Source organism: Alosa alosa, chromosome 3 (assembly GCF_017589495.1).
Source record: "Alosa alosa isolate M-15738 ecotype Scorff River chromosome 3, AALO_Geno_1.1, whole genome shotgun sequence".
Classification (NCBI taxonomy): Eukaryota; Metazoa; Chordata; class Actinopteri; order Clupeiformes; family Clupeidae; genus Alosa; species Alosa alosa.
Window position 1 is genome coordinate 7,908,810 of NC_063191.1, and position 15,260 is coordinate 7,924,069.

Sequence of the window (15,260 nt, forward strand, 5' to 3'; positions counted from 1 at the left end):
AAAACTTAACCTCTGGGTTATCTGAACCTGTGGCGACTAAACCCGAGCTGTCTGTTCCAAAACACCGGTTACCAGTTCAATCAACCCTGTTAAGAGTTGTGCGCATTCACAGCAAACTTATAAAGCAGTGGTCCCCAAACTACGGCCCGCCCGCCACCTCATTTTGGGTGGCCCCCCAAAACATGTCCGTGGTATATAGCATCCGGCCCGCATTGTAGTACGACATCGTCAAACTATAACCTCCGTAATTTCCCCCATTAATTCTCTATGGCGAGTCTTAACAGTACACATGTAATACTCTTTTTGTCCACTGATGGTTGTTTTGGCGCTGTTTCGCATTTGCCATCGAAAACTGAATAAAATGTAGGCCTACCTGCAAACAATGTAAGAGGCTTATAATGACTGCATCAGTGCTCAAAGTATTCTACAAGTTTATCAATGAATTGTTAATAACTAACTAACTTCTATTCAAGTCATATTTCTGGGACTTTCTGGGATAATTATTTCTATTTTTTGTTCACTCATTCAAATGTTCATACAAATTCACAAAGTTCTCATCAGGTGAGTGAAAGTGGTCATTTCAGATGTTTTTGCCAGCACTTCATAAAACTCTCATAGTTTGAGAACTTCAAATTATTTGTAGGATATTGCTTGTTCACAACTTGAGCTGTGTATGCAAAGACACAGAGTTCAGAGTTCACACATTTTGAATAAAATACACTTGGGACTCCCTGCTAATACTTTTGGGAATGCTATTTTTTATTAGTATTATTTCATTTGAGCTACATTTTACACTGATATGGCATGATTGCAATATAAACACAGCTAACAATGGTATTAAATTGCAGTAGCCTATGATTAAATGTGATGGAATATTCAACTAAGGTAGACTGCTGTTGTTCACAGCACTAAGCTATTTATGGTTACTAATATACTGGCCGTCTCTTAGAGCCAGGCATAGTGAGCTGGCCCTCGGAAGAGAAAGTTTGGGGACCACTGTTATAAAGGCATCATTGAGAGTCGAAACTATGAGTGAATCGGGCGAAACGAAGAGCACCATATTTTTCAGAGGCAGAGTAGCAAGTTCTCAAGGCTTACGAGGAGGAGAGAACTGTAATAACAAAAAAGAGCAATACTTGAGCGTCTGCCAAGGAACCAGGCTTGTGCAAAATTCCAGAATGGAATTGAAACTGGCTCTTAAATTCCAATTCAATTCTTGAATTGCACTTGCATTTAAATTGAGGTAACCAACAGGAAGCAGAATTGCAATTCGAATTGTGCACAACCCTGCAAGGAACAAGACCTGCTTTCTTAAACTAGCCTACCTTTTCACAGATTGAGTGGGCCATAGATTCCTTGAGAATCCCAAATGTATTTTTCTGTTTTAACGTGGGTTCTGCAGCTGTGGGCCAAGTTAAAAACCTTGTTTGCGCTCCAGCTTCGGAATGAGTGTCGGATGCCATGGGTATCCTTTATCCCCCAGTAGCCTACCCATCAAGTTCTCCTGTAATTGCACATATAACATTAAAGGAATTATCTGGAGTAAAATGCACTTTAGATCAATTTACGGATGATTGGGAGTACATACGTTGAGTTGACATCAAAATCATGTCATTCGGATGTGTTTTGAGAAAGTTCGATTTTGACCGTTTTAGTCAAAACTTGTTAGCCTGGAAGTGACCCGGGCATGTCATTTCGCCGCTACAAAATGCTATTTTTATACCTCTTCTTCAGTTCCAAACAACATTACACTTACGTGGTGGTGAGTAGAGGGTCCCTAAAGCCAAACCGAAGTATCCCGAGGTCTTTATGTGGTCGGATAGAGAGTCCAGAATGAATTTCATCAAGCTAGTACCTTTCCGAAAATGTTGCTGCTGCAGCTGCCATCTTTTGGGGAAAGTCCGTAGGAGTCGATTGGAGTCGACATCACATCACGTGACATTTCAAAATACCAACCTGTTAGTAAGCTAGGGTTTGCTGTTGCATACAACTTCATTTCAATTTCGAAAGAAATACTGGACTATGTTTTTTTTTTTTTTTAAATAAACGGCGACAAAATTGTGAATTTCGGTAGCACGGTGCACCGATACTACAAAAGTATCGCAATACCCTGAAATTAACTCATTGAGTGCCAAAAACGTAATATTACGTTTTTCCTTCCCATGCGTTGAGTGCCTAAAACGTAATATTACGTTTTTAGCTTCTTTTTTTTTAATTACGAAACTAGACACTCTAACACACCTTATATGTGATTTTGGGAACTCTGTGATGAATGGAAATGAAATATATGACGATCGTGAAACTCATGAAAACGCACAATCTGGACATTTTATCTGGACATTTTATCATAACTCGGTTGCCGCTTTGGGTCGAATCAGTGACGCACGCACGTCAGGTCAAAACCAGGCCATTTTTGTGGTTTTATCACTAGGTGGCAGTCTCGCCAGGTCTCGCTGATCACTTCCCGGTAACAGGCAACACTTCATATTTCATGAAAGACGTTATATCTCCATTTCTAGAAAAAAACAGCGATTTTGATGAAAACTAGCCACTGTTTAGCTTGGGATTTCTCAGGAACAGAGGCATGTAGAAATACACGGTTTGCACCCACGAGAGCTTAAAGTCTCACCTTTTAATTGAGCTATTGTATGTGTTCATAGCTATAACACAGAATATGCTGTGGCTGTACAAAAATCATCAACAATGGTCTAGATTGCTGGCACTCTAGGACAAAGCTCCCAAAAACAGCTTGGCAATGCCTAATTTTATTAGTATCGATACTTTTGAGAATGACCGTGTTCTTTTGAAGTAACATGCGTGTGCACAAGGCTAGCGCCTCCTCCCCTAACCTGTGGCTGTACGTCTTTTCTCCTCACACACACGTAAGCGCAGCTGTCCGGCTATAAACAGCGAGACATGGCTGCTAGTTCAAGTGATGCTATGGTAACACATCATAATAGGCTAATATCAAGTTTATTTGCTCACTTGCATCTCACAAGTTTGTGTTGCTAATCTACCTAGGCTGTGGGATTTTGGTCATTTAGGCCTACTATTTGGGTTCAATGTAATTTAGAAATAGGCTAAGCAACCATGGCAAACTTTTACATCTGAAGAGAGATCCTTGCTAACTATCCCGCTAGCTCAGGTCACGTTTGACAATTATTGCTCGCTAAAATCATTAATGAACATTGCTCTTCTATGATCCCAGAAAGACTTTCTTCGACTTTTTGAACATTTATTTTATCTAATAACATACAAAACATAATTAATTGCATCCACATATCCTTATGCGCAATGTGCAACTTTTATTCACTAGACTAAAACCGTGAGACAAGGTCAATTACTCTCACGTATCTCTTAAAGTGACAGGCACTCAATTACACCTACACATCACCAACATGCACTCAATTAGACCTATACACATTAAAGATATGCTTAAGTGCAATAGTTTAAAAGTAGTTATAGTTTTAGAATAGTCTTCAAATTGCTAAATATATTTACTACTATATTTACTATTTACTAGTAATTATGCAGAATATATGAAATATGACATAAGCCATCATTTTCCATGTGTGTTTGTGTGGAGAGAGTCAAGCAGAATCTGGGATGGCCACTGTTGTGAATGATCACACTACAGTATATTCAATATTACTGATAATGATGTCAAGGTGGTGGGGCCCCCAAATCAAATACATTTTTTAAAAAGTATCGAAGAAGTATCGAAATCGCAATTCTTGACTTGGTATCGGTATCGAAACATTAATTTTGGTATTGTGACAACACTATAAGGTATAGGCCTAACGCACCCTGTTGAAATGTGTCGCTCGAATTAGATTCCCGGTACATCCTAGCATCGTGTAGGCCTACTGGGCCCTGCCATTTTGTGATAAGATGTGAAGCATCACATATCATCTGGCAATTATTCAAATAAAAATGTGTCTTAAACACCAACAACATTAAGAGAGCATCCAAAAATAGAAGTGGCCTTAAAGCTCACCAACAAAGACAGCATATTGTCAGTGCACATTTGGAAAACTTAATAAGTGATGCTGACCTGCCAGTTGGTGAAAATATACAAGTTCAGGATTCAGCTGAAAAACTGTAGTGCTCTTCAAAAGTCGTTTAGACTTTGTCAATCGGACCTTCGTCAAAATGAAACGGCATTGTGTGACAAGTGTAAAAATAGCGGCCTGGCTGAACATGCACTGAAATAACTGAACATAATTGAACATAACCTGAACAAAACCTACCCCCTGCCAGGTTAAGTTCAGAGCCTATGTTACCATAGTTACTTACATAGCCTGATCATTTTTGAACGTTTTGGAACTGAAATCCCAGGTTTACCACTTACTCTGGGTTAACATACCCAATTAAGTTCAGAGCCTTTGTTGCCATAGTGACTTACATCAGTGTTTCTCAAACTTTTTCAGACGAAGGACCACTTAACCAATAAAAAAGAAACGCACGGGCCACCTAGCTAAAAAAAAAAAAGATTAGACTTACTTCAACAATATATTAGCCTACACAATAGGCCTACTCACTGATCCACCTTGCTTATTGTATTTGCACTTTGCTTATTGTGTCAGAGGATTCATATGATTTAAACTGGCATATCTTACATAGACAGTGTTGCAGAACTGTTTGGATTTACATACAAGTTGGTTCAATATTGCAAACAACTCATCTATATTATATTTTACCACGTCTGCTCGCGGACCACTTGGGATAGCTTGCGGACCACCAGTGGTCCCCGGACCACACTTTGAGAAACACTGACTTACATAGCCTGATCATTTTGGAGCTGAAATCCCAGGTTTATCGCTTACTCTGGGTTAACATACCCAGTTAAGCCAGTAAATCTCCTTTCTGGAATACCTCCCAGTACTTGAGCCATGGTGAATTTACGAAACGTAGGCTGGTCAGATTTGTAGGCTACTCCCAAGTTCACATGTTCATCACAAAATTCCCCAAAACAGCTAAGACTAATCTAAACACGATCTTAACGGGTTTTGAAATTGTGAACTTGAATCTGAAGAAACACAGAACTTTTCTTAGTAGGCTACTGTTGGATTGACTTTGTTTACTTCTGTTGTAAAGACGATCAAAACAGACTAGCCGACAGCCTGCCATGAACGTGAGATGACGTTTCATGACCAAATCAAATAACCAATCGGGCGAGAGCCCTTCTAGCCAATCAAAAAGGTGAAAAAGGCGGTACCTTCCCCTATCATCCTGGGGGAAAAAATTATCACTCGCCGTGCAGCGCAATGGCGCCATGAAATATTTAATTTAACAGGAAATTAAGGTAGAAATCTTGTTTTTTTCTTACTAATTAGTCGTCTGATCCATCCAGTCGAATGTGTTTTTCTTTTTAAATGTCGTTCCTTTAATGAATTGTATTGTATCATTCAGGTATGTTTTTGAATGTGAAAATTCTAACATTCCACATTTTCTGATCACAAATCTGAGCAATGGGCAAAGTCTTAGGACATGACATTTTTTTATAACATTTCTCAACATTGATACAGTGGATTTCTGTTATTCTTGCTGTATTTATATTGTACAAGAATCTAGTTTATTATCAAAGTGAAATGGTTGCTTTCACCAGTGTTAGTTTGAGCACATTTAGGAAATATCACTTTTGGGATGAATGGGAGTCAATGGGAGCCGTGAATCTGATACTAGCGGTGACCAAAGAAAATTTTGCCCGATTTTTTTTTTTCCATTTTGATATACTTTTTTCCAGATTAGTCTAAATATATATTAGGTTAATTTGCATCTGCATGCAAATGTACCAGCTAATTTGCATAAGAGGATAGATTTATGAATTGTAAATTTATGAAAATTCCATCTGTTTTTGTTTTAGAATCTCACAAACTTATTTCAATCAGTCCATTATGGTCTCGCTATGCTTTCACCATGAGTCAGCCTAACCGGAAGGACGTTGGCGTCAGTATGGCAGAGAGGCCTCTTCAACATGAGGATGAAGATGAAGGCGCTCTGGCCAATGAGAGAATCTTCGGAGAGGTGAATGCAGAGGATCCCACCACAAGACTCCATGAATATTTAGAGAGTGGGAAAAACACATCTGAAATGGGACTCCCTGTAGATGAGCATTGGGAAGCCTCTTCTACAGATGATGATGTAGATGAAAGAGTGGGTCCTGGTGAAGAGAGGTGAGTGAAATGTAATCAAATTTCATCAAGGAATGTGATCCCAACAATGACTTTCAATTAATTTATTTTGATACATTAATTTAAAGACACATAATATTTGCAGAAATTCCATTAATATAAACTGTTGATATGATACTCTTTCTATAATGATGCAATCTATTGACTTATTTGATACTCCAGCAGTCATCATGGCAGACACTCACCAGTGCCCAGTGTAATCTCCATGATGAGTGACCAGTCAATGGACCCCCCTCTGACATTTCCAGGAGGACATAAAGACACTAGGTATTCATATTAGAACACTTATAATAACTTGCTTGAGCATTTATTTGATAAAGGAATTTAGCATAATCTTCAGCACATGCCACTCATTCATTTAATTTAGTTTTATCTCCATTTTGTCACTAGGATTGATTTGGACGAACCAGACTATCTGAGCAGTATGTCTTCAGCATATGAGCCGTCAGAGGATTCCACTCCTGTTGCTTCTAGGTATGTTTGGTAAATATGTTTGGTTTTCCCTTTTGATCCACTTTAAAAAATACACTGAAAGATGTCAGAAAGGCACTGACATCAGAAATGTATCAGAAAAGTACAGAGATTTCAGAGCTCATTATTTTATGGTACTTAACTATTTTCTTTGTTGTATTCATTAAAAAGCAAGACTGCATCAAATGATGAGGTTGATAGGCACAAGCTAAAATTGTACTGCTAAGGTAGATAAGTATACAGTAAGTATAATTATATACTCTTTTGATCCCGTGAGGGAAATATGGTCTCTACATTTATCCCAATCCGTGAACACACTTGGCACACAGTGAACACACAGTGAGGTGAAGCACACACTAATCCCGGCGCAGTGAGCTGCCTGCTAGATAGATAGATAGATACTTTATTGATCCCCAGGGGAAATTCAAGACAGCTACAATGCTACAACAGCGGCGCTCGGGGAGCAGTGAGGGGGCCTTGCTCAAGGGCACTTCAGCCGTTCCTACTGGTCGGGGTTCGAACCGGCAACCCTACGGTTACAAGTCCGAAGCGCTAACCAGTAGGCCACAGCTAACGGATAACATCTCCATATTAAACTTAGGTTAGATACATGATTATAAATGATATAAATGATATATGCATTTATATATTCTAGCTCTCACAGTCAACATACTACAGAACCTGGAGGTGTCCCCTATGCTGTTTGCCCAAAGAGGGCTTTCAAGTCCTGTGTGACCTGCATGGCTTCCTTTTGTGAGCTCCATGTTAAGCAGCACTACACAGCTCCAACAATGCAGAGACACAGGCTGGTGGAGGCCACTGAAGATCTGGAGCAGAGGATGTGCTCACGACACCACAGAGAACTGGAGCTGTACTGCAGGACTGACCAGACTGCAATATGTGTAAAGTGCATGGCAGTTGAACACATTGGACATGACATAACAGAACTGGGAGAAAATCAGGTTGGTGTGTTTTGTTATGTACATGACATCAAAAAGAAAATGTTATATAAAAGAAAGATGGCCACATAATTCATGAACTCTTGTATCCTTAGCTAATGCAAACAAACAAATCAGAGATGGAAAACAAGACAGGTGAGCATAGTCATACAGCAGGTACTAAATAGCAAATTAACAAAACATATAGTGCTCATTCATTCACAATCATGCCTCACATTCATTATAGGGAGAGATCAAGAATCACACATACATTATTACAGTTTTACATTTACAGCAAAGTTTGATGATAATTATATTGTATTCATTCTCAGCAGTCCCTCCTCCTGGGCCCATTGAGTTCACCTCAGTGAAGCCAGACTCTCTGTGTGTGTGCTGGAGACCTCCTGAGGGACTGACTGGACCCCACAGATTCAGGGTCTCATGGACTGGCAAAGGAAGCCAGGGGAATCTGGAAGTGCAGGACCTGAAACTACATGTTCAAGACCTCACTCCAGGAGAGAAGTACACATTTACTGTGGCCACCCTCAGGGATGATGGCAGACAGAGTCCATGTGTGTCTGCAGCTGTGGAAACAGGTTTGGTTCCTGGACTTTATTCCTTCATTAGATCCAAGAGTGTATAGTGTAGGGTTGCCCATTGTCAATTTGTATGCAGTGGATGATCAATCTTCCATGTTTCTGTGCCTATTTCCTAAAAATAATCCCAATGAGAGAATGAATAGGGTTTTGGGAAAACATAAAAAACAATACCCTCTATAGTTAACTTACTGCTTGAGAGACCTTAATTTACTTTTAATAAAATCAATGTTGTTTCTCTGTATCTCTGCAAATACTACAGTCGTACGCTATGCTTCTGCTACCAATGGAAAAACACCATCTATAAATAGACCTTATGATGTTTGTGCACTGGACGAGTGCTTTAAGTTAACTGCGTGACTGATCCTCAATCAGTAAAGCTAGTATGTTTAGCTTCTGATCACCTTGTGACACATCTAGCTAAGAGACGCTTTGTAGTCTGGTGTTTTTCCAAGTGAATTACTCCTATTGTGGCTATAAGAGACAAGTGTTTATGAGTATCCAGATACATTTAATTAGTTCAGTAAAAGTCACAAACACTGGATGTGGTGGACATTCCCTTACAAAAAATAACTGCTCTACTAGTGTCAAAACTGCAGTTTTCTAAGTAGGCTATGAGGCATAAGGTGCTTATAGCATGTCAATATTATTTGTCAAATGAACCAGTAAAACAGTATCAGGGGATGTAATATATAACATTCACACCCAACTTCTCTCATGTTTTTAAAAGAACTGCTGATTTTCATTATCAATTTTGTGTCTCTTTGATTTTGACAGACACGTAGTTAACATTCCTGTGTAGGTTATCTGACAGCCCAGTGTTACAGGCACAAACTGCACAACATTGTTTACTTTTGCAGCCAATTACTGCTGTCGTTTTATTTTATTGATTATAGCATAGTCATGCCAGATTTGAGGGCAGTTTGCAGCCAGGCCACAGATAAAATCAAACGGGCCACAAGTTGAATAGCCCTGCTGTAGCCTATAGCCTTGCTTTAGCATCTTTGTAGCAGCATTGCTATTTTTAATATTAACCCACTAAGCCTGAATGCCTAGGGTTTCTACTGCTGTTGTTTCACAGAATGTCCTAAAACCCCATTTATGTTTCCAATGGACATTTTTTGTTGACACTACAAACAAACTACAAGCTTCCAGTTGACTTCCCCACTCTATAGAGATAGAGGATGAGATTTAGAGCCTTTGACAGTAACAGTGTTCGATTAAAATTTCTGTGATTTAAACACTCCAAAAAAGCATTGTTTCAATCTAAATATACCTTGGTTAAATGTTGTAGTGAATATTTATTTCTTGCAGATATTCCTCCACCTGAGTGTTTTACTGTAGACATGCATCTACCATCAGTGTCAGTATCATGGACCAAACCAGCAGGAGTTGACCAGGCCTCATACTTACTGACCCTCTGCTATGATGGGGAATCTCAGTCCATTGTCACCAAGTCACTTGAGCACCGCTTTTCTGAGTTGGAATTTGAGAGAGAATACAACATCACTGTGTCTACAGCACTAAAAAATGGCCAGAGCAGCTCCATCTCTCAAACCATCAGAACAAGTATGGCACTCTTGGCAGATGTTATCCATTTCTGATCATTTATTTTTTCATTATTCAAATGCCTACTATGTCAAAAGCTATATCAAAGATCAAATGTAGTTATACTTTGTTGGGGATTGTTTTGGAAGTTTTATTTAATACTCACATGGCAGTTAAACCAAGAAAACAGAAATACATGAGCATTTGCAGTCTGAACAAAAGAGATAAACAATCATAGGTTATATAAATTAAAATACATACAGTCATACATAAGATTAAGATGAGTTACAAAGAATTTAAAACTTCTGTAATATCCCATTTAGAAGTCTAGTAATAGGATGGGAGACATTCTCTCTCAGGGCCTAAATTTCACTCATGGATTATGGTATTATGCATAAATTGTTCAAGTCCCAAAAACCTAGCCATCATAATGCAGAAATTCCCGTGATACACTTTTACAGCCTGTCTGATGACGCTAATCTAATCATGAAGTGGCGTGAATTCGGTGCTATTGACCGGACGGATCAACTACCGAGTTGAATTGAACATAGCCTCATGCAGACGCAGACACACACACACGCGCAGAGAGAGAGAGAGAGAGAGAGAACCACTTTGCGCTTACGCAAATAGGCTACGCAGCCATGGCAAACTTTTACATCTGGAGAGAGCTCCTTGGTAACTACCCTGCTAACTCAGGTCACGTCTGCCAGTAATGCTCACTATAATCATTAGTTAACATTGCAAAACACTTGATCCCAGAAAGATTGTCTTCGACTTGTTCGTTTTTTGAACATTTATTTTATCTAATGACATAGAAAACAATGAATTGCATCCACATATCCTTATGCACTATGCACAACTTTTATTCACTAGCCTAAAACCGTCAGGATGAAGGCTAATTACTCTCACGTATTTCTTAAATTACGCCTACACATCACCAATGTGCACTCAATTAGACCTACACACCACATTAAAGATATGCCTAAATGTAATAGTTTAAAAATCAATATGAAGCATTCAAATTACTACAGTATATGTTTAGCTACTAGTAATTACTAGTACATTATTAACTAAATACACTCTATATGAATTTAAACGTATATGAAATAGAAACATATCACATAGGCCATCATTTTCAGTGTGTGTTTGTGTGTGTGTGGAAACAGTCAAGCAGAATCTAGGATGGCCACAGTTGTGAATGATCCCACTACAGTATATATTAGTGATGACGTCAGGGTGGTGGGGGCCTCCAAATCAAATACATTTTTAAAAAAGTATCGAAGAAGTATCGAAATCACAATATCAGAATCGCCCCCCCCCCAAATTGTGTAAATCCCCCCTATATGAATAACCTAAGGGGGGAATTCCCCATTTTGAAAAATGAATTTTAAGCCCTGCTCGCTATCTCTCGATAATGGCTTGGGGTGTCTGCAATGTGCCTATTGTCGAGGTGACTCTCAGATGTTTGAACTAGTGTGTGTGTGTGTGTGTGTGTGTGTGGGGGTGTATGCTCTACCAATCTGGCAGGCTCATTTTTAGACTCGCTCAGTTTTTCTTGCTTGAATCAAGCTTCCATGCCAAGCTGGAGTGACATACACTCTAAGAGTGGGGTCTATGAAGACAACAGAGGTTGTCATAAAATCTGGTGTAGGCACACCAGACCTTCTCTGTCTTCTCAGAAAGTGTAGTTTAGAGTTGGCATTTTTTCACAATTGATTCAGTGTAATCTCCCAATTGCAGATCTGATTGAATAGGGTAGGTTTAGATGCCCCCCCAGTTATGAGCAGGCAGTTGCAAATGGAACACCCCCTGAAGTCGTAATTTCTACTTGTCAGCAGAACCCAGAGTGCAAACCACCACCATTAAATAAAAGTTGTAGATATGTACTGCTTATTAGCAGTTCTGTCCTATTTGTGTCTCAATAAACCAGTCATGGAAACAATAGTGTCCAACCTATATCTGTCACTATTTTCTGTCAAAATATTTGCTTGTGTGAAATACAGTGTAATGCTTCCATACAAACTGTTTTGCTCTATCTGGTAACAATTGATAACAACAGACAATTGCTAACAGACTGTAGCATCCTGTTCTTAGGAAGTGTTATCAACTTATTAAACTTGGGAATTATGTCACATCGGAGTAAAAAACATTTTCCAATTACCGCTGACAAGGCAAATCGAATGCAGCATTATTCTAGAATCATGCATGTTTGTCCTCATGTACATTACATGCATATGCACCACACACCAATACACTACGACAAGAACAACACCTAACTAGCAGTTTTCAAGGTACCCCTACCAGCCAATCAGAAAAGAGTATTTCTTCTCTGGGTGACAAGAAAAAATATTACATAGACAGGAGAAATATTACGCTTCTGAGATTAGCTAATTTTGTTTACTATCAATGCATCTTGTCTGATCATCACAGGTGTTCCAGTCCCAGAGAATCTGACTGTGGGCTCAGTGACTCTAACATCAGCTGATCTCAGCTGGAGTCTGCATCAGGGGATGGAGCAGATTCCACACAGCTTCCTGATCTCCTACCACAGTGAAGGGACTGAACCACAGACCATCTCTACAGAGTCCTGCAGCACAACCCTTACAGACCTGCAGCCAGACACTCAGTACACTGTCAGTGTCTGCTGTGAGCTCAAAGAAGGGGGGACAAGTCTGACTACTTCAACACTAATCCAATCAGGTGAGTAATTACACAGAAATAAGAGAGTGAGCAATAAGCTTTAGAAATAAAGGATAGCACTCAAAGTTGTTGTTTTTTTACATTTTACATTTTAATCGGTCCACGGACCTTTCGGGCAAGACACCCTTCTTCAGCGCAAGTATGGCGATTCTTTTGGAAATAGTCTTGTTGTTACGGCATAACTACTGATCCCATATAGCTCCCCTTTGGTTGTTCTAATGGTGGCATAAAATTCCTGCAGTAACCTATTGCGCCAAGATCGGATTTGCTGATGGTTTTCAAATGAATGTCTCGTTTCAGATAGCCAGGTGTTAAAACAGTTAACGGCCCATGACATTTGCTTAGCGGTCTTGCTTTTTATGCCGGCTCTTTTCAATACATTCCAGTTTGTCTGCGCTGATGACATTTAATCTGGAAAGGCAAGTTATTAAACTAGCACACAAAATAGGGTGACCAGACGTCCCCGTTAAACCAGGACAGTCCCGATTTTGAGTTGCGTGTCCTGAGTCCCGACAAAAGCCTGTCGGGACGCTAAAATGTCCCAGTTTACGCCAATCACTATTAAAGTGTGGTCTTATTATAGCCCGATCATTAACTAAACCCATATAGACTATAGCCTACAGTGGGTATCAGTTAAGTTTGGATGGTTTCCTGCATGAATCACGCACGAATCGCGCACCATATTCTCGGCAGAAATGGCATAAACTGCAGTTGACCCAAACAACCACCAGGTGGCACTTGGGAGTTCTGCCACTACTATTTTTGATGCGACTTGACTTACTGCTTCCATGATGCATCCAGTTTCCAAGTCAGTCCAAGTCAGTAGAACAATTAGAGACAGTTGAGCCATTACCAAACATATATTAAGTTTGAGCAACATTTTAATCTGTTCCCTGTTTTAAATTTTAAATATTATGTTGTCTTTGTATTTGTGTGTCGCTTTGGACAAAGGCGTCTGCAAAATCCCATAACCATAACCATATGATAATACAATAGCGTGAGTTTATATATCTTATACCCTATATGTCACGGTGTTGTTTGATAGTGTAACGACGGTGCATGAGACACTTGGAGACTGGACACCAGAGACGGATGCGTTAAGTCAAAGACGTACCCTATTTTCCGCTATAATCAATGGAACTGGGGCAGTGAAGATTCTGAAACCCAAGTCAGTGGAACAGTGAGACAGTTGAGCCATTTGTCACTTAGTTTGCATGGAGTTGACAGACTAATAAGAATGCACAGGACTGCGACGATGGCGAGCAGGGTTTGATTCCTGATCGATGCATAATGGACGCCAGGGCGGATAAGCATAGGGCCATCCTTAAAAATATTTTCGCTTGTCGTAACCCGACCGACCCTGTCAATTTAGAACCCAACCCAAATATTTATTTTTTCCCTTTTAGTCCTAACCGACTTGCCGGGTTGTAAACTTTGCGTTAATACCGACCGATTGTTTTTTTTTTTTACTCTAAACAACCAATACAAATGCAATAAAATAATATTTCTTTTAGTAGGCCCAAGTATTGTGAATATAAATTGCCTACATGCAAACGTGGCTCACTTAAAAAAAACCTGTGGCGCCATCTCTACACCATTGGTTTTACGCGATGTCACACTATGGCCTACGCTTCGCTTTTCATTCACACAAACTGAAAACGCTTTTACTTGGCACTAAGTTCTGGAAGAACTGTGGCCAGATCTTTTTTCATCCCTCCTCCCCTAGTCTAACGGTGACCGTGGTCGGAGTATTGAAATTGGTTGTGGTCTATTCAGCATTTCAAAAAAATATGGGTCCGCGAACATGGAGACTGCTGGTCCGCTGGAGTCGGAGGAAATTAGGCCCGGTGCTTCATCTGATAATTTGCTGCGCAGTTGATCAAGAAACCGCTGGATCGAAAAAAAAAAGAAAACAAACGTTTCTGCTATTGATGTCATTAAACATGGAGCCCTACAATTAAGTGGTGGTATGAGCATTCATTCAGTGGTTGGGCTCTGCTGAGAGAAACTGAAACTAATCGATAACGTTGGTATCAAAGCTGGGCTTCAACCTGTTGGAAGGCTATTTATTTATTTAACTAAACTTAATAGAACGACGTTGTTTTTTGAACTTCCTTAGAAACAGAGCAGAGACTGTATAATACACTGTATAGCATTGAGTATTGTAGCCTATAGTCAAATTTCAATATAACGTGGCCAAGAGCTATTGTAGCCTTCTTTCTGGGTACATGTAGATGAGCCCTATGACCCAAAAGTCTGCCATGACCGGGCCTCAGGTCAAAGAAGTTTGAGAAAGGCTGGTCTATATAACCTGCATCAGAATGAGGTTTGCAATGGTGGTGCTCTGAAGGCACGGGTTGAAGACCCAGTCAGTTAAGTCACGATATGCACATTTGTGTAAATTCATTCCTACGTAATCACCATGACCAAAATTGTACTTTTTTTTTTACTTTGAATCTTGAAAAAAAAAAAATATTGACCTACCTACCGACCCATTTTTTACTTTTTTTGGCTGTTACTGCAAACAAAAATATTTTTAAGGATGGCCTAGTTGTAAAGGGCATGAATAAAAAAGGCAAAACACGTCCTTTGCCGAACCCAAAATTTAAATAAGAATGTTTATCTTAACGAAACAACTCTAAATATCAGAGTGGGATAGGTTGGGATATTGTAGAAATTTAACTTAAATTGCAACCGCAACATGCCTGCTTGCCGACGTTCAAACGACAAGAAAAAATATATCAAAGCACTTTTTTGCGTTTGAATGTAGCACCATTTTTTTTTTTTAAACAGCTGGACAAATGATTTAGCCA

The 15,260-nt window shown here is 39.5% G+C and overlaps 1 protein-coding gene across 1 annotated transcript in view; it reads left to right on the forward strand.

Annotated features, from left to right (window-relative positions):
- The window catches only part of LOC125292358 (fibronectin-like), a 79,786-nt gene that overhangs the window by 49,942 nt on the left and 14,584 nt on the right, over window positions 1-15,260 (forward strand). Inside the window, exons 11-13 of the mRNA XM_048239590.1 lie at window positions 7,936-8,199; window positions 9,514-9,768; window positions 12,178-12,447. Coding sequence (XP_048095547.1) covers window positions 7,936-8,199; window positions 9,514-9,768; window positions 12,178-12,447 — 789 coding nt within the window. The remainder of the gene's footprint in view (window positions 1-7,935; window positions 8,200-9,513; window positions 9,769-12,177; window positions 12,448-15,260) is intronic.